The sequence below is a fragment of the Spermophilus citellus genome (genome assembly GCF_964194105.1).
Source record: "Spermophilus citellus genome assembly, chromosome: 3".
Taxonomy (NCBI): Eukaryota; Metazoa; Chordata; class Mammalia; order Rodentia; family Sciuridae; genus Spermophilus; species Spermophilus citellus.
The window spans coordinates 188,050,042-188,072,500 of record NC_138184.1 but is presented as its reverse complement, the minus strand read 5'-3'; the positions used below and the strand labels follow the sequence as shown (position 1 = coordinate 188,072,500).

General features: G+C 32.0%; 1 protein-coding gene across 1 annotated transcript in view; it reads left to right on the top strand.

Moving 5' to 3' along the window:
* Positions 1-20,340, top strand: part of CAPZA2 (capping actin protein of muscle Z-line subunit alpha 2) — a 39,379-nt gene extending 19,039 nt beyond the window's left edge. Inside the window, exons 3-10 of the mRNA XM_081286871.1 lie at positions 325-376; positions 3,485-3,548; positions 8,563-8,769; positions 10,386-10,465; positions 13,649-13,730; positions 14,940-15,011; positions 18,508-18,570; positions 19,312-20,340. Of these exons, the coding sequence (XP_081142997.1) occupies positions 325-376; positions 3,485-3,548; positions 8,563-8,769; positions 10,386-10,465; positions 13,649-13,730; positions 14,940-15,011; positions 18,508-18,570; positions 19,312-19,452 (761 nt within the window). The 3' untranslated portion in view covers positions 19,453-20,340. The remainder of the gene's footprint in view (positions 1-324; positions 377-3,484; positions 3,549-8,562; positions 8,770-10,385; positions 10,466-13,648; positions 13,731-14,939; positions 15,012-18,507; positions 18,571-19,311) is intronic.
* Positions 20,341-22,459: the final 2,119 nt, after the last annotated feature.

Sequence of the window (22,459 nt, the reverse complement as noted above, 5' to 3'; positions counted from 1 at the left end):
AGATCTTATCACACCACTTTTCTGGTGTAGCTTATCTCTACTTTAGTTCTTTGATAACACGTTCCAAACTTCCTGTATCAACTATTAAAAGAGTACAAAATTGCATGTATTTCTATTTAATTCCTTCTTCTATTTCCTAAGAAAAATGTTTTATTTTGTTAAAATACCACGGTGTGTATTTTGTGAATATTTTTGGTCATTACAGTGATATTTGATCTTGCTTTCTATTGGTGGGGGTGTTAACACATAACTAAAATTATCTGCATTCCTTATAGTTTTCAAACAAAACATAATAATATAAAAAACATAATGTTTGTTTTATAGATGTTCGGTTACTGCTTAATAATGATAATCTTCTCAGGGAAGGAGCAGCCCAGTAAGTATTTCATATTATATTAACATAACTAAAGTGACTTGGAGAAAGAAAAGATGTTTTAAAAGTGATTTGTAAGCACTAATCCCTGACATAGGTGTTTGTACATCAAGTTCAAACATGTGCAATATGTATGTACTAGACTCTAGGAGAAATATTTTTGATCACAAAGGGACTTAGAGACTCAACTATAATATAAAATTCTGTATTTATGGTATGTTTGGCCAGTGGTCTTATATAAATCATTTGGTACTACATTTTGACATTTGCAAAATTTGGTAAATTATTTTTGAAATGGTAATTGCCTTAGTTTTTATGTATATTTAATTTTATTATATGTTTGACCCTAGTAGATTTCTATATCTATGAGGTTTGGGAGTTTATTTTATTCATCTATAAATACTGAAAATAGTCTCTAACACATAAATGTTTACTGAATTTTTGCATGATTCAAAGAAGTGGGCAATTCTAATCCTAATGGCGTCATCTTTGGACTTCATCTCTTTTAATCTTTTTTTCCTTTTCCCTCTCTTTATCTTTTTGTGAGGGAAGGAAACAAGGCTATTATTCTTTAGAATGATTCTAACAGGACATCTTTACTAAAGGGCACAAACTCTCTGTGATTCAAAGTAAAATTAGACTTACTACTGTCAAATCTAGAACACTTTGAAACACCCTGAAATAGCCTTTTATTCAAAGACAAAAGAATGTCAGACTTCACTGTGATGATAAGATAAATAAGCCTTTTAGAGATTTTCCCAGAGTCAGATATGTCTAATAACAGTCCAAGTTAAATAAAATATAATAATAGAGGCATATCAAAGGCTTATAGAGATAAAGAAATTTTTAAAGTTTTATTTAAAGATGTTTTAAAATAAGATTTTAATATTAAATAAGGGAAATGGTGTAGCTAAGCTGAGGGAATGTATCAGATGTGATCTGATGAATAATAGCAAAGGATGTAAACTATAGGAAGAGCTGGGAGACCTTTGTTGTCACTGTGTCTAGTAGAATGCTTAGCACATAGTAATAAGACCTCAGTAAATATTTGCATGGTTGTAGGGGCTACTGAGTGAATGATGAATGGGTACATGGAGTTTTCTCAACAGAGAGACTTTGGAAGTCATCTAGTCTAAGATAATGATAATTGCTGTTATAGATGATGGGGCCCATTTTAGCTAATGGTAGGATTGGAACAAAACCCAGAAATTTTATTAGATTAGTGAGTACATTTTGCATTGTAGCATAATTGTCATAATTTAATTTGCTTTATGCGTGTAAGATATAATTCTACTTATTTCATATTCATTATTTCTAATACTAGTTTCCCTTTTCTTCCTTTACCCACTCCCCCCAAGTTAGAGGTGGATGGAATTTGATGTTATGGGCAGTAATTAATAATTGCTTGGCTATGTTGAGGCAATTCTTAGGAAAATTACAGATTTACAGAATTAAGAAAATAAGAGGTGAACAACTTCCTTCTCCCTCCTTCTCCATGCACTTATATATTTACCCCCATCTTTTTTCGACATGAAATATCAGGTATTTGATAGTTACTAATTTAATTCTGGGTTGCTATTTTTATATTTACTAGTCTCTTTGTTAACTTATCAGTTGTGCTTTGCTCAGTTAAACAGTTCTTTCTAGGGGAGGCTTAAGAGCTAATACAGTGAATAAATGGCTAAAAAACTTTTGAGAGGCATTCATAAATTTTAAAATTCTCAATATCTTAGATTTAATGGAATAAATATGATCTTTTTTGGCGGGAGTAGGAGGATTCTGGGGATTGAACCCAGAGACTTGTGCATGCTAGGCAAGCATTCTACCAACTGAGCTATATCCCCAAGCCCTCAAAATAAGTATGATCTTTATATCATTTTTTGGATAATTTTTCATACTATTAAGTTTTTCCTATGTATGACAAAATTATCTGATAATGTATTATTCTTTCTTTGTATGAGAGTAGAGATAGAGACTTTAATGTTGAATTCAGCTGGTCACCATTTCCTTGCTCATACTCTGCACTTCTAACATGGACATCTGGGAAAACCTAACTGCTCTTTCCAGCTGTAGTTGCTCTACTGCCCAATTCATCATACACACTATTGCCAGATTAATCTTCAGAAGTACTTCTGTGTTTTTCTTTCTCAAAAAATTTCTGTGATTCTGCTTTGCCTCCCAAATAATCATTCCATCATCCATTCAAGGCACTTCAGTTTAGTACATGTCACTGAAGGCCTGCTCTGTGCCTAGTGCTCTGAGCTTGGTGTTTTCTGTGGTGTTAAAAATCCTATCATGTTGAACCTGATTGGCTTCTAGGCATTTTGCTCATACTGGTCCCACTAATTGAAATACTCTTTTCTTACCCATCCCTCCAACATCTACAAAATGGGACAGACCCAATTATTTCAAGCCCATTTGTCAGTATCACATCCACTGTGACATTTTCCCAGTTTTCTTCTTACTCTTATATTAACAGAATGTTAAAATTACACACACCATTTTACAGAGCATTATTGGTGATTCTCTTATGGTACTTTCTACTTTGTGTTACCAGTATGTTCATCCGTTATCTCTCTTATTTAATTGAAAACCCTTTGGTGCTGATTTTCACAATCTATAGTTCGTTTCCTGGTTTTTAAAATATATACAGTACTTGAATAAGTAGCTATGTATTTTATAGATAGCTAATCTTTACTTTCAGGATTTTGAATGAAAAGGCCAGTTATACTTTCTGATGTAATTTTTAAAAATATTTTTTTAGTTGTAGATGGACATAATATATTTATTTATTCATTTATTTTTATGTGGTGCAGAGGATCTAACCCAGTGCCTCACATGTGCAAGACAAGCACTCTACCACTGAGCTACAACCCCAGACCCCTGATATAATTTTATGTTGCTAACATTGGAAGCTGGATAGCAGTTTTTAAAATAGCTGTATCTATGATATATGTCTAGTTAGTTAATATTTATAATAGAGAATTATAATTGTATTAATCTTGCCATGTACAGTGTAGTAGAATTTTATTGACAGGTGAATTGTTTAATTATCATTTTAAGAAGCATTAGATTCATAATTTTAAATAATTGGCCCTTTTTCTTTTTTAGTGCATTTGCACAGTATAACTTGGACCAGTTTACTCCAGTAAAAATTGAAGGTTATGAAGATCAGGTATGTTTAATATAAACATAGAATCTGGCTAATCCTTGTTTGGTTTTTTGTTTTGTTTTGTTTTTGCCTGTTTCAAATTTATTTATTTATTTATTTATTTATTCTTTCTTTTTTTTTTTTATTGGTTGTTCACAACATTACAAAGCTCTTGACATATCATATTTCATACATTAGATTTAAGTGGGTTATGAACCCCCAATTTTACCCCAAATGCAGATTGCAGAATCACGTTGGTTACACATCCACAATTTTACATAATGCCCTATTAGTAATTGTTGTATTCTGCTACCTTTCCTATCCCCTACTATCCTCCTTGTTTGGTTTAAACAACTCCAGGGACATGTGAGAATTATAAAGTGGTGTATGCTTAAAGATAGAATAAAATATTCATTTTAATCATAGGCACTTATTGACAAAATAATTTAAAATTGACTTCTGTTTTTTTTTTTTGAGACTAATATTAGCAGACAGTTCCTTTTAGAAATACTTAGTTGTAATGCATTTAAGATTTTAGAAAATAATTGTTTTAAATCTACTTTCTTGTTTTTATAGAAAAAATATCAATCCTTTATTAATCCAAAATCTAGAATATGTATTAATAAGATTTATGTCATAATTTGGTTGCTCTAGAAATCTACAGTTCTTCATGTGAGTAATTTAGCATTTAGTAATTATTAAATGTTTTTATTTGAAAATGCAAGTTAGAATTAAGTTAAGAAAAGCCACAAAAGGTCACTAGTTTTTTCTTTAGAATTACTAATAATTTAGTGATGATTATAGTGTTGAATCATGTCATGCCTATGTGAAATACAATTTATATAAAACCATATGAGGAAGGAAATGATAGAATATAAGATAAGTGGTTAAGAAGGAAGATAAAAGAAAGCCCTTAAGTGGCTAATTATGTCAGAGTTTGTGTTTGATATTATTCATTATATAATACCTAGTCTCATAGTTTCAGGGGGAAAGTGAGATGGAGAATGCCTGTAACTGAAGAGGAAACTTAAGCTTGTGTAAACATGTACATGTGTGATTACACAAATGTATAACTCCATATTTACTTTATTATATCAATTGCCTGAATTCTCTGGAGGTTTTGGTTTTTTATCCTCCTTTTTTTTTTAACTATTATAAATATTGTTGCCTTGAATCTTTGAACCACTAGTTACATTGACATATGTTTTTTTAATTGAGATAAATCCCTAAAAGGAAATTTGCAGAATAGAAAGTACATTCTTTTTAAATGCTGGAAAACTTCCAAAATCTTTTTATAAATATAGCATAATTTTAATACTTAAAAAATATAAAAAGTTTAATTGTATACTAATTTTACATGTGACAAGAGATTTTAAAACTTTGAATATATAGGATCTAGAAATATATCAAAAAGAATAACATAGCAAAATTAAATAGTTTTTTTAGGAATGTGAGAATGGTTCCATGGAAGGCAGTGTTTTGGTCTTATATATTAACAGTGAAAAATCTGGTATCAGTAGATAATGAAAAAGATTTGAAAAACTCAGAAACCATTTCTTTTTTTTTTTAAGATAGAGAAGAGAGAGAGAATTTTTTTAATATTTATTTTTTTCAGTTTTCAGTGGACACAACATCTTTATTTTTATGTGGTGCTGAGGATCGAACCCAGCACCCGGCACATGCCAAGCGAGCATGTTACTGCTTGAGCCACATCCCCAGCCCAAGAAACCATTTCTTATTAAAAGTAATCCCAGCAACTCAGGAGGCTGAGGCAGAAGGATCATGAGTTCAAACCAGCCTCAGCAAAAATGAGGTATTAGGCAACTCAGTGAGATCCTGTTTCTAAATAAAATACAGACTAGGGCTAGGGGTGTGGCTGTATTGTTAATTGCCCGGAGTTAAATCTCTGGTATCTTCGCCAAAACAAAACAAAACAAAAAACCCTAAGTAAAAGTAGAAATAGAATAAAACCTGTTAAAACAGAGTCGTTTAACAAAAACCAATAGTAAATATTATAAACTATAAACATTAAAACAATTTAAAATTAAAAATTAACTAATTATACCTACTTATTACAGTTATCATTTATCATAAATTAAGGTGTACCAAATAAAACAAGAGAATCAGAACTTATAAAGCTTAGAAAAGAAATCTCTATGGTGATATGTTTAAGGGTACCCAGAGTCTGTAGTAGTATAACCCTCAACCAAAAAAACCTTGATGAGATGATTGGATTTAAGGTAAGTACTACATACAAAGTACATTAGCTGTCTTCTGTTGCAGTAGGTAAGTACCTAAACCTACACAGTGGAGATGGGATTGGACAGTTAGTTTCACTTAAAATAATGTTATGAATTTTACATTAAGAAATAAACTTAAGAAACATACAGTAATGTGAAGAAAATAGTAGTTGTTTTCATGAAAACATAAAACTAATATCTGGACAGTAGAAAGGCACATTGGCATTTCATTCTTAGAAACTTTTAAAAATTAATAATAAATCAGTATGGTACAATTTACATTAGACTATTGATCAGTTTTTTTTAAATTAGTATTTTCCAAAATTTTATATGAAAAAAATACATGCTTGAAATAATCAAGAAAAATGTACAAGAGAACAGTAAGGACAATGAAGGAGAATTTGAGAATTGCCTTACTAGGTAGCAGAAGATGTTTTAAAACCAGTGTTAAGTCAAGTCACTGTGTTTTTATACATAGTGGATGAATAAGCCAATAAAGTGGCATGGAGAACCAGAATTTAATACATGAATATATGAAAGTTTTATGCAGATATCAGCACAACTGATTTCTGCCAGAAACAAAGTTAAGTTGAACCTCTGTCTTACACAATATACAAAGTTAAATTTCAAATGGATTAAAAATTGTATAATGACGAAAATTTTAGGAGATCTGAAAGTTGGCATGTGCAGTATAAGGGAAGAAGACCATGTTAAATAAGACTATAAACTCAAAAACTCAAAGATGGGTATTTTGCAATATATAAATTTTTTTTAATTGTATACTGAAACAGATACATTAAGCAATGTTTTTTTTCTTTTTTATTGATTTTTTTTAAATAAATGACAGCAGGATGCATTAAAATTCTTATTACACATATAGAGCATACTCTAAATGGAGCCAGAGATATGAAAAATAGTGTTCTACATTAAGCAGTTCTTACAAACTGATATAGAGAAAAGAAAACCAGATAAGTATTAAGGAGTATTTATTCACAGAAGAGCACATGGCCCACAAAGATAAAACAGCGTTTAGATCTACAGCAGTCATTCAGAAAATGAAATTAAAATTATACTTATTAGACAACTAAAAGAGCTATAATGCCTATTGATGGTGATAATGTCTATTAAAAATGTATAAAATGTATAAACCCCTTACCTGCTCTTCTCACCACCGTTGCTGGTAATCTATCCAATAGAATAATATCCTTAGCGCATAGTAAGATAACTGTGGTTGACAATAGTTAAATATATATTAAAATAGCTAAGAGAATGGGTTTTGAATGTTCTCAACACATAGCAATGATAAATGCTTGAAATAATAGATATGCCAGTTATCCTGATGTAACCATTGCACATGGTCGAAAATATCACTCTGTACCCAGTAAATATATACATTTAGTATGTGTTGGTCACAGTTTTAAATTAAAAAATACATCCAATGGAAATAAAAACATTAGCACATAAAAATATGCACAACAATATTTGTTTCACAATTTTTTAATGTGGCCTTTCTCTCCTTTAAGAAAATAGAATGTCTTGGACTGGGGTCGTGGCTCAGTTGGTAAAGCACTTGCCTAGCATGTGTGAGGCACTGGGTTCAGCACCACATATGAGTAAATAAATAAAGGTCAATCAGCAACTAAAAATTAAAAAAAAAAAGAAAATAGAATATCTAGAAATAAAATGATGGTAATCAGTGGGAAATTGGCTGAATAAATTGTTAAGTCCTCATCATTGGGATATTATACAATCATTAAAAAGAATGGTAAGGGGCTGGGTATACAGCTCAGTTGGCATTGTGCTTGCCTCACATGCATAAGGCCCTGGGTTTGATCCCCAGCACCACAAAAAAAAAAGAAAAGGAAAAAAAAGAAAAAGAAAAAAAAGAAAGAAAGAAAAAAAGAATGGTGAGAAGTGTTATCGCAGACTTGGAAGATTTCTATAAAATGTTTATATTTTTTAAAAAAAGCCAAATGCAGAGCAGTGTGTTTGTGTGTGTACATTTTTATTCCATTCTTATAAAATAATGACCAAAAAATCATGTATGTATGTGTTTGTAAACATATGTATATATTTATGTATGTAGGATTTCATGATCATGAAAAATTTTAGAACGATGCATTCTGTGCTGTTAGCATGATTTGCATCAGGGATGAAGAAGTCCTGACATAGGTAAAATGTGAAAGATTGGGAAAGTTGTAAGTGAAGTAAAATTTTCAAAAATTAAAACACAGAATATTAAATTTGTGCATGTATAATCTAAATGTACATAAATGGGTAAGTTATGTTTTTAAAAATTTGAAAGTTAATTAAAAATAACCACAGTGATTAGTTTATAAGAAGCAGAAGCATATACATGAGAGCAGGTGAGACTGTGGGCCCCACAACAGGATAGGACAATGTACTGAAGAGCTTCTTCACTGGACTACAACCCTTCTTGTAACCTCCCTGATTGAAGGTGATCACTGGTTCCTTAGTTTTGAGGAAATGGAGTCTGATATCAGAAATAATAAACTAGTTCTCAAAGGAAAAGCTTGATTCCAGCAGTATACTAGAGGATGCATATTTTTGCTAGATGTTATGTTGGAAGAAAAATCTGATCTACTCTGAATGACATTGTTTTTACAGTTTACTAATTTGAAGTACTAACAGTTGTACCATGTGTGAAACCAGTCACTTCGAGTAAAATTGTTTTATAGTTTTCTAAGGGAAAATTTTAAGCAAATGTATACTAGTGTGTATCAGTACTTAAATATTATTTTAAATACTTTTTTCCTAAATTTATTTCCTCATTGAAGGTATTGATAACAGAACATGGTGACTTGGGAAATGGAAAGTTTTTGGATCCAAAGAACAGAATCTGTTTCAAATTTGATCACCTAAGAAAGGAAGCAACTGATCCAAGACCTTACGAAGCAGAAAATGCAATTGAATCATGGAGAACTTCAGTAGAAACTGCTCTGCGAGCTTATGTAAAAGAACATTACCCAAATGGGGTCTGCACTGTAAGTCCTCATGGGCACCTTTTTTAATTTCATCTTACGCAAATGTGATGAAGTAGCTATTCCTGGGAAGTTTACTATTTTTTCCAAAAAACTACTGTATTATTATATCGAAAAATAGAAAGTGCATTGTACCTCGAATCAAATCCCTATAGAAATTCTAACACATTGATTAAACATGAGATTCTTTAATCTCATGTTCATGACTCACTTCCATTAAGTCAAATTTCTTTTCACTAATTTACAGAATTTTTGAATAAATAAAATTAATTGAAAGTGGAATCATGGGGCTGGGATTGTGGTTTAGTGGCAGAGTGCTTGCCTAGCACATGTGAGGCCCTGGGTTAGATCCTCAGCACCACAAAAAAATAAATAAAGGTATTATGTACATATACAATTAAAAAATTTTAAAAGAAAGAAAGAAAATGGAATCATGTCCTCAAGTATATTATAGTCAAATTTCTTACTTTTTGATGTGCTTCTTTCATAGGTTTAGCCTGTTTATGTTTTTTAGGATGAAATGTGTAGAAATTAGTGCTTTTTTGTTTGCTTGTGAACTTTCATAAGACTGTACCAAGACAGGCTATTTAATAGCACCCAGTTTGTGCTTCAGTGATTTTCTCTATAGCTATAGTGATTTTTTTTAAATGCAAATCAGATCATGAAACCCCCCTGCTTGAAATCCTTTATAGAGATTTCCCATTTTATTTAAGATAGAATCTAGGCATCTAAATATGACTTACAGAGCTGAGTAGGCTTTGCCTCAGTTTGCCTCTTCAACCTAAAGGGACCATATGCTGTGTTTCATACCTGCTTTCCCAACATAATTTTTAATATTACCAGTAACACCCCATTTCTCTCATAGAAGTTTCCTGGTTAGTACTGAATTCATATAATCTGCCTAAGTATTTACTGTCAATGATTATTTGAGAAAAACAACATAACTAAAATAATATTTAAAATTCTTTGAATCATAACTTGATTAGAATTATTTTGGAAGAATATCTCAGCAAGAGTAAGAGAGTGGCTGAGTTTGAGAGCCATCATTTGTACTGGGGGAATTGAAACACATACATTATTACTTTGAAAGTAGCATAGGTGAAATAATAGCATCATACATCCCAGGCATTCTCTTAATGACCTTTCTTGTCTGTAAGTAAATTAATTCTCTTACCCTTATCTCGGTACTTTTAAAAATGACTCAAGAAGTGGTACCCCCTAAGATTGTGAAGTAAACAAAAATGATAATCAAAAATTAGGTCCAGTTTTTACTTGTGTGGAAATAGTTATATTGGTATCTATATGTTGAAATGTATTACCTAGTTTCTTATGATCCCTGTGTTTGGAATGAAAACATGATAGATCTAATGGACACTTATGAATATAGTACATTTAGTTTTGCCCCATAAATTTGAGCTCATTTGTGATCCACTGATAATTTGGTGTGCATTTTTGAGAACTTGTTTTTCTAGTTACTATGTTAGAATGAGGACTTACTTTATATCCTTTTCTGTGTTTTTGCCAAAGTGCTTTACAATTTTAAATATTTTATGCATGTTTAAAGTTGAGCATTTTGTGGTCCTAAATTCTCTCTTATTCTTATTTTCTTTCCTCATAAGGTGTATGGTAAAAAAATAGATGGACAGCAAACCATTATTGCATGCATAGAAAGCCATCAGTTCCAAGCAAAAAACTTTTGGTAAGTTAAAATTTTGTGTAATTGAAGAAATTTTTGTATTGATTATATTGTTGGGAGTTCTTGGTTTAATGATCTAGGCTGTACCTTTTTGTATATAATTGACTAAAAACAGTATATACATGGTATAAAACTTCAGCCTATACTGGCTCCACAAAGGACCTAATCATTAAAGGTAGCAGTAAATCTGTTGACATTCAGTGAAAAGAATGTGGGAGAGCATAGTGTTTTTGGAGACTAGCAGGCAGCACCCTAAGGGAGCATGTGTGCGTATAAGCAGCCCAATTGGCAGGCCCATATGCTCATTCTGTGAAGTGGGTGTTCCTGAATGAAACTTATGTGGGGAGGAGACAAGCAGTTATAAAGTGAAGAACCATTCTGTTGTGAATCTGGGGCCTCTGAAGCAGATGTTTTTATTGGGATTGCTTTGTGTTCGGTTGGCCAGTGTGGGGAAGTGAAATTACAAAAATATGCCTTGTAATTTTGCATACAAATAATTCAATTATTCCTATAGAATCTAGCCCCTAAAAGTACTACTTGTCCTGTTAAGCTCAAATATTTGAAAAGTTGGTGACTTTTTTTATTATTAGACTTATTTCTGATATACTCCCTGTTCCAGGATTGAATTTTTCCTCCAAGACTTTACAAGTTCAGAATTGAATGAAGTCTTTACTTTTTTCCCTTTTTTTATTAATACATGCTGAAATTATAAGAGTAAATAGTCATAATGTTTACCTTTTAAGTATATTATTCTGTAACTTATTAGCCAAGTTCATTGGTGGTGCTGTTGAGGGTGTCAGTAACCCCAATGGACTAGTTTGGACCTTGGCCCGAAGGTGCCCCAGTACTTAACTATGTCAGACATAAATGCAAGGTAACAAGATTAATCAAGAATATTTGGAGAAATGCAGATCCAGCATCACAGAAGGAAAATTATTTCCATATCATTTCTATATGTAAACATATGCCTTAATGACAACATGCACTTTCCTAAAGATACAGGCATACAAAATTACTTTCATGGACTTGATATAAATGTAGTTTCTCTATTTTAGCTCTGTAAACATGTAGTATTAATCTAGCAGAATCCTAAAGCATAAGGCTTTGCAAAATCATTATTAATACATTGTGTCAGGAAATATATAATAAAATCGATCTTATTGAGATTAAAGTACTGTTAAAGGAAAATTCTTGTTATTGTCTTACTTTAATAAAATCTGTTGAAGATGTTATAATAAATTATTAATTAGAGGGGAAATGAAGTCTTGAGTTTTTGCATATACAAAGTGAAGAAAATGTCTCTTGGCATTTTATTTGCACTATTTTACCAAGCCCCCCATATTGGTGGTGTTACCTGAACCACCACTATGAGCATTGTATCATTGAAGTTAAAAGTGATTTTCACTTTTTGGAAAAGTAAATTGTGGTTTTCCAAAGTACTAAATATGGCACATTAATGTCATGGAATCTAGGTATTTAGATACAAAGAAACTTCATTTTACCTAAAATGTAGGTAAAATAAAAATTAGAAGAAACTAGTCTTGGGTGTTTCTTGGATTTCACTAGAGACCTTCTCTCCTTATTCTCTACTATTTCCTAAGTGTTTAGCGGTATTAGGGCTTAATAAATGTTTATTGAAAGAATGCATATTTGTAAGAGAGGTGCAAAATATTAAAGACTTGGCCACTTACTCCATTGCTGAAGGGGCACTCTCAGTGTCTCTGGAAGAGTTTTGAACTGGTGCTCAAATTGTTACCATTATTACTTGGACTGGAATTCCTTTTTTTCCCCTTTCTTTTCATAATCAATAGTGATGTATGTATCTTGTCATTATAATTAGTAATGTATATGTTTAGAACTTACTAGTTGCTTGGTATTGATACCTACATAAAAAGAATAACTTCTTTTGGAATCTTGAAACAAAGTGAACAGACCTAGGGTCTTTTTCCATCGAGCTGCTTTGAATGTTCTTGAATGTGTTGCTCAAAATCAAGACACATAAGAAAATTCTCTTATTTTGTAGAACATATACATTGTTATAATAAAACTTTCGAGTGGGGGCTGGTGCTATGGCTCAGCGGTAGTGCACTTGCCTGGCATGCGTGAGGCACCGGGTTCAGTTCTCAGCACCACATATGAATAAATAAATGTCTATCAACAACTTAAAAAATACATATATATATATAGAAAACTTTCTAATGTTAGGTGTTAACTTTAGGTAAGAGAGTGCTGTCATTCAACAAACATTATGATTGGGTAAACTGCAAAAATATTAAAAGGAGCCCAGAAATAATTTTTATAGCAAAATCCAGTATGGTAATCCACTAACACTGTGACTATTTTAGAAAAAAGCTAACAGGTATTAATTTGCATATCAGAATGTCTTGTGTGTGCAAAGAGCAAATAAAGGTGAAAAAAGAGTTGCTATGAAAAGACTATCAGAAAAATAGGATGAAATTCATTGCTAGAGATAGTATACATGTTTGCATTTTCTGTTTCTTACTATGAATGTGTATGACATTTTCTAGTCACTTCTTAAAAATTATTTGGTACTTTGTATAATTTAGGAGATGTTAAACTGCTCTATATGTATGAAAAACTCTGGTACTGTAACATTTATTTATTTTATTCTCTCTCCCTTAGTACTGGGAATTGAACCCAGGGGCACTCTGCCACTGAGCTACATCCCAGCTCTTTAAAAAAAAAAAAAAAAAAATTTTTTTTAATTTTTGAAACAGAATCTCCCTAAGTTGCCCAGCTTTGCCCCAAATTTGTGTTCTTTCTACCTCAACCTTCTAGGTCTCTGGAATTATAGGTGTGTGCCCTCATTTTATTCATAATTAAAGCATAAGTGATTGATTCAGTTGAACAAGCAAGTTAAAATTTTTATCCAAGAAATAGCATAATATGATTTAGTTTGAATTATATTTCAAGTCTTAGCTTTAAAATTCTGAAATGATATTTATTTTGTAGGTCCTTTTTTATCATAGGGTGAAGATTAAATTAAATGTCTTATAGCTGAACTTAACCTTTTGATTCTTTTGAATATTTCAGTGATTAAAAGTGAATGTCCAGCACCTATCCCCTACTACTCTCACACTGTAGCATTGAATTTAAATCTGAAACTTAATATTGATTCAAATTATTTTCCCTGCCTTATTTACAGCTGCTGTTTTTATTTTTAAGGAATGGTCGTTGGAGGTCAGAGTGGAAGTTTACAATCACTCCTTCATCAACCACTCAAGTGGTTGGCATCTTGAAAATTCAGGTATGAAACAACAAGTTTCTGATGTCTGGCGTGTTCTGAACAAAGAAACAACTAATTCATGAGTTTACATTTTCATAGTATACCAAATGTCTTTTCCAGATTTTTCTTTTTTGCACAGTGAGAAAACTAAGTAGTTCTGTTTAAATCTTTTAAATAATCTTGCAGTTCATTCCCTAGTCATCAAAAATCTGCAAGGATAGCTGACAGATTCTAAAACACAGCTAAAATTAGATGCTGCCATTTGGTCTGCTCTTCATACAATTTGTTCATCTAAGCGTCTTCTGAGTTTGAGTTGTACTCTTCTGTCATCTCAGTTTAGTGGAGTTAGGTGAAGTATAATATTAAAATTTCTGTGGCTATATAACTATATATTACAATGTATAATCATATTACATATATTTTATAAATGTCTCCTGTACTCATCATATCTGGCTTCTTACCTGAGGTTCACTAGAAGTGAATTCTTTGACTCTTAATGTGAACTTAAATGTTTATATAGAACATTTGATAACTATTACAGGCTGATCTTTTTCTGTTTTAGTTCCCTAATTTGTTCAGTACATTTGTTGATCAACTGGCATGAAAGTAATTATGCCAAGAGCTGTGAAAGAATAAAGATGAATCACATTGCGGCTCTGCCGTCTGACTCTAGTATACATTTCTAATCTTAGACCCATTGCCTTTGTGTCTTGGGACCTGTGCCTGAGGGAACAGAGAATAGAAGCCAAGAGCATGAAATTCAAAATCATCTGAGTTTGAATCCCCAGATCTGCCAGTTATTATTTGTATGATATGAGGAAGTCATTTAAGTTCCTTTTGTTTGTTTCCTCATTCATTAAACAATAACATTAAAAAAGCTTGCCTGATTGAGGATTAGTTAATATGAGTAAATAAATAAAAAAGAAACAATATTTTGAAGGGAATAATTTGAATTCAATTTTGGATATCTTGGATTTTGGTACCATTAGAACAGCTTTGAGGCAAAAGTATGTGGCAGACAGGTCAGTGGAAATTATTCACTTGCCTAAATGCAGGATAATGTAGACTGAGGACAGGAAGAGTCTTGCTAAAGTTCCAAAGGTCTGGAGCTCCACAGAGAAGTCTGGACTAGAGCTGGCATGTATTCAGTGTACATTGATATAATTGCTGAAGCCATGAAGATCTTGATGGTTCCTATAATGTGTTGTGTGTAATTTCTTTTTCTAATAGGTTCATTATTATGAAGATGGTAACGTTCAGCTAGTGAGTCATAAAGATATACAAGATTACCTAACAGTGTCTGTAAGTATAATTTCACAGGAAAATGAAAACAATATCTTTTTGCAAAACTAGAGGAGTTTCAGAACTAACATTTTAATAATATTTTCTTTTCTGATTCCGTTTTTCAAATAGATTAAAGGTGGTAATCATAATTCTGTACCTAACATTTTTTAAGCAGCTTTGTTGAGATATAGCACACACTATTGAATTCATGCTTTTAAAATATAAAATTCAGTGCTTTTAGATTAACAGTCAACAATTACTGCAAATTAATTTTAGAACATTTTTATATTCCTATAAAGAAGCCCTCTATCCCTTTCTCCCCAGCCCTAATCCCAAGCCCAGCATCTACTAATCTACTTTCTGATTTACAGACTTGCCTATTTTGGACATTTTATATGAATGCAGTCATAAAATAATATGCAGTCTTGTGTGACTGGCTTCTTTTACTTAGCACATTCTCAATGTTCATTCTTGTTGGATGATACTTCATTCTTTCCTGTTACTGGTATAAACCTTTTAGCCATTCATCAGTTGATAGACACTTCTATTATATTTTTACTTTTTGCTACTATGAACATTTGTGTACTGTTTTTAGTATAGACATTTGTTTTTTGTTTTTCTTTAGTATATACATAGGTGTGGAATTGTTGGGTTGCGTGGTAAGACTTTCCAGACTTTTCCTGAGTAGCTGCACCATTTTACGGTTCCAAGCAGTATATGAGAATTCCCATTTTTCCACATCCTGGTGAAAACTTGTCTTTTTTCATTATAGCTATCCTAGTCAGTATGAAGTAGTATCTTATTGTGGTTTCTCTTTGCATTTTCCTGATGGCTAATGATATTGAACATTTTTTCATGTATTTACTAACCATTTGTATGTCTTTGGAGAATGTCTGGTTAGTTCCTTTGCCCATTTCTTAACTGGTTATTTCTGTTTTTATTATTTAGTTGCAGCTGTTTATGTATTCTGGATACGGATCTGGGATCAGATATGTGTTGTGTAAACATTTTCACCCTTTTGTGTGTTGTCTTTTTCCTTCTTGTTTTTTGTAACAGGGATTGAACTAAGGGACACTAGACCACTGAGCCACATCTCCAGCCCTATTTTGTATTTTATTTAGAGAAAGGCTCTCACTGAGTTCCATAGCTCCTCACCGTTGCTGAGAATGGCTTTGATCCTCCTGTCTCAGCCTCCCGAACCGCTGGGATTACAGGCAGGACCCACTACGCCCAGCTCTTTTTACTTCCTTATTAAAATTATTTAATTAATTTATTTATTCAAATTAGATATCTATGACAGAAGAATGCATTTAGTATCATTGTAAACAAATGCAGCACAACTTTTCATTTCTCTGGATGTATATGATATAGCGTTGCACCATATGTGTAGTCATATGTGTACCTAGGATAATGATGTCTATCTCATTCAGCCATCTTTCCTGCCTCTATGCCCCATCCCCTCTCCTCCCTCCCCTTTCCCCAAAGTTCCTCCATTCTTCTCATGCCCTCCCCATCCCCCCAACCCAGTTATGGATCAGCATCCACTTAACAGAGAGAACATTCTCTCTGGTTTTGGGGGATTGGCTTACTTTGCTTAGCATGATATTCTCCAGCCCCATCCATTTACCTGCAAATACCATAATCTTATTCTCTTAATGCTGAGTGATATTCCATTGTGTACTGCAAATTGGTGCTACCAATCTGAAAAGCAGTATGGAGATTTTTTAGAAAACTTGGAATGGAACCACCATTTGACCCAGTTATCCCACTCCTCAGTCTATACCCAAAGGTCTTAAAATCATCATGCTGTAGTGATGGAGCCATATCAATGTTTATAGCAGCTCAATTCACAATAACTAACTGTGGAACCATCCTAGATGCCCTTTGATAGATGAATGGATAAAGAAACTGTGGTATATATATACACATTGGAATATTGCATTTTTTACTTTCTTAGTGGTATAATTTGTAGAACAGAAATGTAATATGTATATAGTCTCATTTTTCTTTTATCATTTGTGTTTTTGATATATATTACTAGAAACCATTGTGTAACCCAAGGTCATAAAGGTTTGCTTCATTTTCTTCTAGAGTTTTATAGTGTTAGCGCTTACATTTAGGTATGTGATCCTGTCCCTAATTTTTAAACTGCATTGTATGTTATGTTATTCCTCCAGAGTTCTTTCCTCATTCTTTCTGTGGCATATAGAACTGTTTTCTTGTGAATTTTTTTTTTTACCCCAAAGATATTGAGAATATAACATTAATGGTGACATTTGTCCATAAATGTTTGTGTTCGTATATAAAAATATCACTTTAGTATAAACATTAATTTCCAGTGTACAAAAATTAGCAAATAAACAATAAAGAAAAGTTATTTTTAATTTTAAGAGAGGTTTAACTCTGGGATAGAGTGGATACTACCCCCAGACAAAGATGCTGTATGTTTTAAAAAATTCTACAGTATTTAGATGGTTTCTACAATTGTGCTAGGTACTATTCTGGTTGCAAAGTCTGCTAGGGAAAGAAACCTAACTTCTGTAAGATTTTATGTGGTACTGAGGATCTAACCCAGTGCCTCATGCTTGCGAAGCCAGCGCTCTGCCACTGAGCCAAAACCCCAGCCCACATGTCATGTTCTTTGCATAACAAGAGCACTTGGTATTGTCTTCTTTGGGAGTGTGATGTTAGGGAAAAATTCTTCCTAAGAGGGATTTGTTCAGAAAATTATAGACTATGGGATTATAAGAGTTGGTCATAGTGATTACCTTGGCTATTATGTTGGTTCTGAGTCTTAGTAATTTTTTTTTTACTTCATTGTATGTAGGTTTTGTTTTATTATTTTAGGAAAGAGAAAAATTTATCTCATTTTCACACATATATTTATGTAATGTATTTAGATACTCATGCACACACATAAAATATAAACAAAGGTACCAATGAATTTTACATTTTTAAAAAATGTAGATTTCTCTTGACTTTAAAATTAGGAAAAAGGTAAGCAAAACCAAATACTGGCATGTTAAAATTTTTTTCAGAAAATATTTAGATGGTAAAATAAGTTCACTTTAAACTTTAAGATATGCACTTCCAGATTAATAGTTTTGTATATTGTTTTATCGATAAACATTGCTTAGTAGATAACAATATTTAGGTAAAGATAGTCATTAGTTAGAAATCTGTGTCTAATTTCTTACCTATAAAGGTTGTCTGTTGGATTGCATCTTAAATATTACACTTGAATTTTCATCAGTGTACATTATTAAGATTTAACTTATTTTAATAAGTTAAATGTAGATACCAGGCTCATTCTGTGGACTTTTAAAATACTTTTGCCAGGTTCCCCTTGGACTTAGAGTAATTGATCATACAGTTTTCCTTTTACTTGTTACCATCTTCATCTGTGTTATTTATTAAATTATAATATTTTATTAACCATGCATATATTTAAACATAATAGTGTCTTAGTTTTAAATTGCTGTTTCATTTACTTTTTGTTATATTTTTTATTCAGAGTGAGATGCAGACAGCAAAAGAATTTATAAAGATTGTAGAAGCTGCAGAAAATGAATACCAGGTATGATTTTTAAAAGTATAATGTATTTTCACTTATGAATGGCATTGAAATTTTAATTTCAACCATACTCCTGAGTTTTTTCATTTTTTTACCATATGAAATACAGTCATCTTCTTGTGTGTTTGCTTTGAGTACAAGGGCAGACTTGTAAAAGTAGAGCCAAAAAGAGTGGGAAATAAATTAAATTCAATTAAATTTTATAAAATTTGTAAAATTTTAAAAATAATAAGCCTCAACTTTAGCTAACTGAAATTTCTGAGTATGGGTCAAGTATGCCAAGATTTCTAATTTTAAGAGATGTTCCTTAAACTATTTGAACTGTTTGTAATCTGCTTTAGATCACATTTGATTTTATGCTCTACCATTTACATTATTTATCAGTTTCTAAACTACACACTTGAATTTAAGCATTTAATTTGTGAATCAGATAAGTTCCTACCCCTTGTAAACAGTCATTCATAAGTTGTTCTGAATGAAATAATAAAATAGATTTAAAATGAGAACAAGTATTAAATCTAATTTATAATTTAATTTCTTTAAATTAAATTATTTAAAATGATTATAAGCTTCTTGTAAATGGTTTTAAACAGCTTTTAATAAAACCATATTGGGATTTTTTTATTTGACTGTAAGCAGTGAAATAAGCTGCTTAAATAAAGATTGTTATGAAAACATTAATGTGTTTATACATTGTTTTGTTCATTTCATTTATTTTAAACTTCTGACTACTGTTTTTCATAGACTGCCATCAGTGAGAATTATCAGACAATGTCGGACACTACTTTCAAAGCCTTACGTCGACAGTTGCCAGTTACACGTACTAAGATTGATTGGAACAAGATTCTTAGCTACAAGATTGGCAAAGAGATGCAGAATGCATAAGATGAACATTGCATGACCGGATCATTTTAGTGTCTTTGCGTTTAAAAAAAAAAATTGTTGCAAAAGTATTCAGAACTGTCAAGCTGCCCAGTCAACATGGGCTATTGCCATTTAAAATCACTGTAATTAATTAGTTTGGTTAGAGCACAAAGCTTAGCTAATCAACCATTATTTTTCTTTTTTTTTGTTCGAAGAGGGCTGAAAATGAGTTTAGTTTAAGTGTCCTTTACTTTCTGTTATTATTTCCTTTCTTTCTTACAATGAAAAGATGATTCCTCTAGTTTATGGTTAAAAGTTTTTGAAGTATTTCAAAAATATTTTACTTACTGTAACCCTAAAATTGTCTTTTGGCTTATGAAATGGGTAACTTTTGATATTAGCCCAATTCTTTTTAATGGGGTCAATAATGGACATTCTAGTTTAATTAAGGTGGTTGATAGACTTAGCCATATATGCTGCTAAAGAAATTGTCTACCTTCCCTCCCCCTCACCTCTTCCACTTATGTAAGATTGAGATTAAAGAAAAAGCATTTTCTATATCAATTGTGTTAAACCTTTCAGTAAGGTTATTTAGCTAGCTTAGTGTTTAACTAAACTTTTTTTAAACAAGGCCAAGGTCTATTGCTATTTTGAGATTCTGAAATTAAATGAGAATACTTACTTCAGAAATGCATCTAATGCTTTTTTTCTTGTGACAGTTACGCAAATTAGCTTGAATTCCGTATGTCCCTGAGTTATTTTTATCATAAAGCCACAAATGTATTATAACAAGGCAAATTGTAATATATATAATCCTGAACTCATGACCATGTCTCAGTTTATTTTTTTTCCTTGGATTGAAAAGTACTGAAATTCAATGTGACATTAAAATGAAAATTTTCCTATTTATTTGAGTACAAAATCACCAGTGAGTCCTATACTATTTTGAAATATTTTCTTTGGATATTGTAATTCTCAATTCATTGTAACTTAAAAAATCTGGGAGTACATATAGTGTGCAGTCTTAAGTTTTTCCATCTTCCTATGCATCATGAGCATGTTTGTAATATTTTAAAAAAATAGATTTACTGATACCACAGGAATTTTAAGCCTATGGTAAGTGTTAGTATTTACTATAAGGAGTTGGGTGGATTTATGGGTTCTTTCAGTAGAGTTTTAATGCTTATACTGGAGTGGAATCCATTCTTCACATACTCCTACAGATGTCTGGGCCTGGAAATGTTTTTTTAAAAAACAATAACAAAACACCACTTTTATTATGTATAATAAAATATTTCATTAGCTTGAGTTGTATAGATTTTTTAAAATTCTCTCAAAGCATGTTATTTAATTTCTTTTTAAAATCACTTGGACTTTGAAAGCACTGAGAATATAATATGAAATTATGACATCTGGGGCTAATTTTCTCTTTAGTTTAGAAGTTTGGGCATATTGGGATGCCCAGGGAATAATGAATTGATAGCATTAATTATCTGCTCTTGTTTTAAAAGATACTCTCAAAAATTTGAAAACGATTCTGAACTATAGATACCAGGTAAATCTGTATTGAAGCTTGGTTGTATCACTTGGATTATTGTGGATTTATATGGAGGCCAATTATTTTGGCTGTTTTATAATTTGGAAGACATTCTTGAAAATAAGCAGCTGTTTTTTTAAGATTTGCATGTGAAAGGTAGAATTATCAAAAGTAATTCAGAACACATGCCAAAATAATGGTTGCTCAGTAGACTAGCGTTTTATAGGCTATGAATCACATTTTATTACAGTAAAAGATGAATGAAGTTCAGGGATATGGTTTTAATAGGAACCCTAAAGGAACCCTACTATGTTAAATAGGCTGAGGTGTGGGAGCAGAAGCAGAACAAGAAGGAGGCTACTGCAGTAGTGCTGTTGAAAGAGACTGCTGTTGTGGACTGAGGTGGTTATAGAAGTGGTGAAGTGGTAGATGAAACAGCTAGATTTGCTAAGAGCATGATTGTGGAACATGAAATAAAGAGAATAAATGAGGGTGTTTGAGGCTTGAGAAATTGGGGAAGATTCTGGAAGGAGCAGGTAGGGGTTTGAGGCAGGGATCTGGTTAGGAGCTTGGTTTTAGATTTCAAGGGGAAATACCATGTAGCAGGTAACAGGAAGCAAAAGAATGCTCTGGGTTAAAAGAATGGGAGAGAGAATGAGCCTGGGAAACAGTTTGATAGCCAAGATGAAAGACTCCTCCATTAGTGATAATTGGTTTAAAGCTGCATAAGTGCAGGCACAGAGTGCTTGAATTGAATTCAACCTAGGCTGTTTTGACAGTAGTGACTGAATTCATGAAGAGGGATACAGAGTTCCAGTGATGGCCTATGGAATTTAAGTTGGGTTAAGCAAGGAAGTGAGGACATTGAAAGGAGAAGAGGGCTAATGAAAATGTGGCACAGTTGATGGATTATTGGTATGTTAAGATTGGGGCACTAGAAACAGAGGAATTGATAGTGGTGTGCTTAAAATTGAGATTTTTGAGGTATTAGAGTAATAACTGAGCGAAGGAGAATAAGAATGCAGAAAACCTCAAAGCCTCAGGTTGGAGAGATCATTTCTGAATACTGAAATCAAATATTCTGTAAAATATAAGTGTTCTGACATGAGTGCTATTTTTCCGGACTATACAGATGCTCCTTGACTTACAGTGGGGTTACAGCCTCAATGAACCAACCATTAGAAGCTGAAAATTTTGAGAGTCCAGATGCATTTAATACATTTAACCTTCCAGACATCATAGCTTAATGTGGTTTACCTTAAACATGGCCAGAACACTTCCACTAGTCTACATTTGAACAAAGTCATCTAAAACATGCCTGTTCTATATTAAAATACTGAATACCGTGTAGTTTATTGAACCCTGTACAAAAGTAAACAACAAAATAGTTGTGTGGGTACAGCTTTCACACCATTGTGAAGTCAAAAAATGTAAGTCAGTTCCCATCTTTACCTGGATATACTATGTTTCATTAATGTTTATTATAAGTTA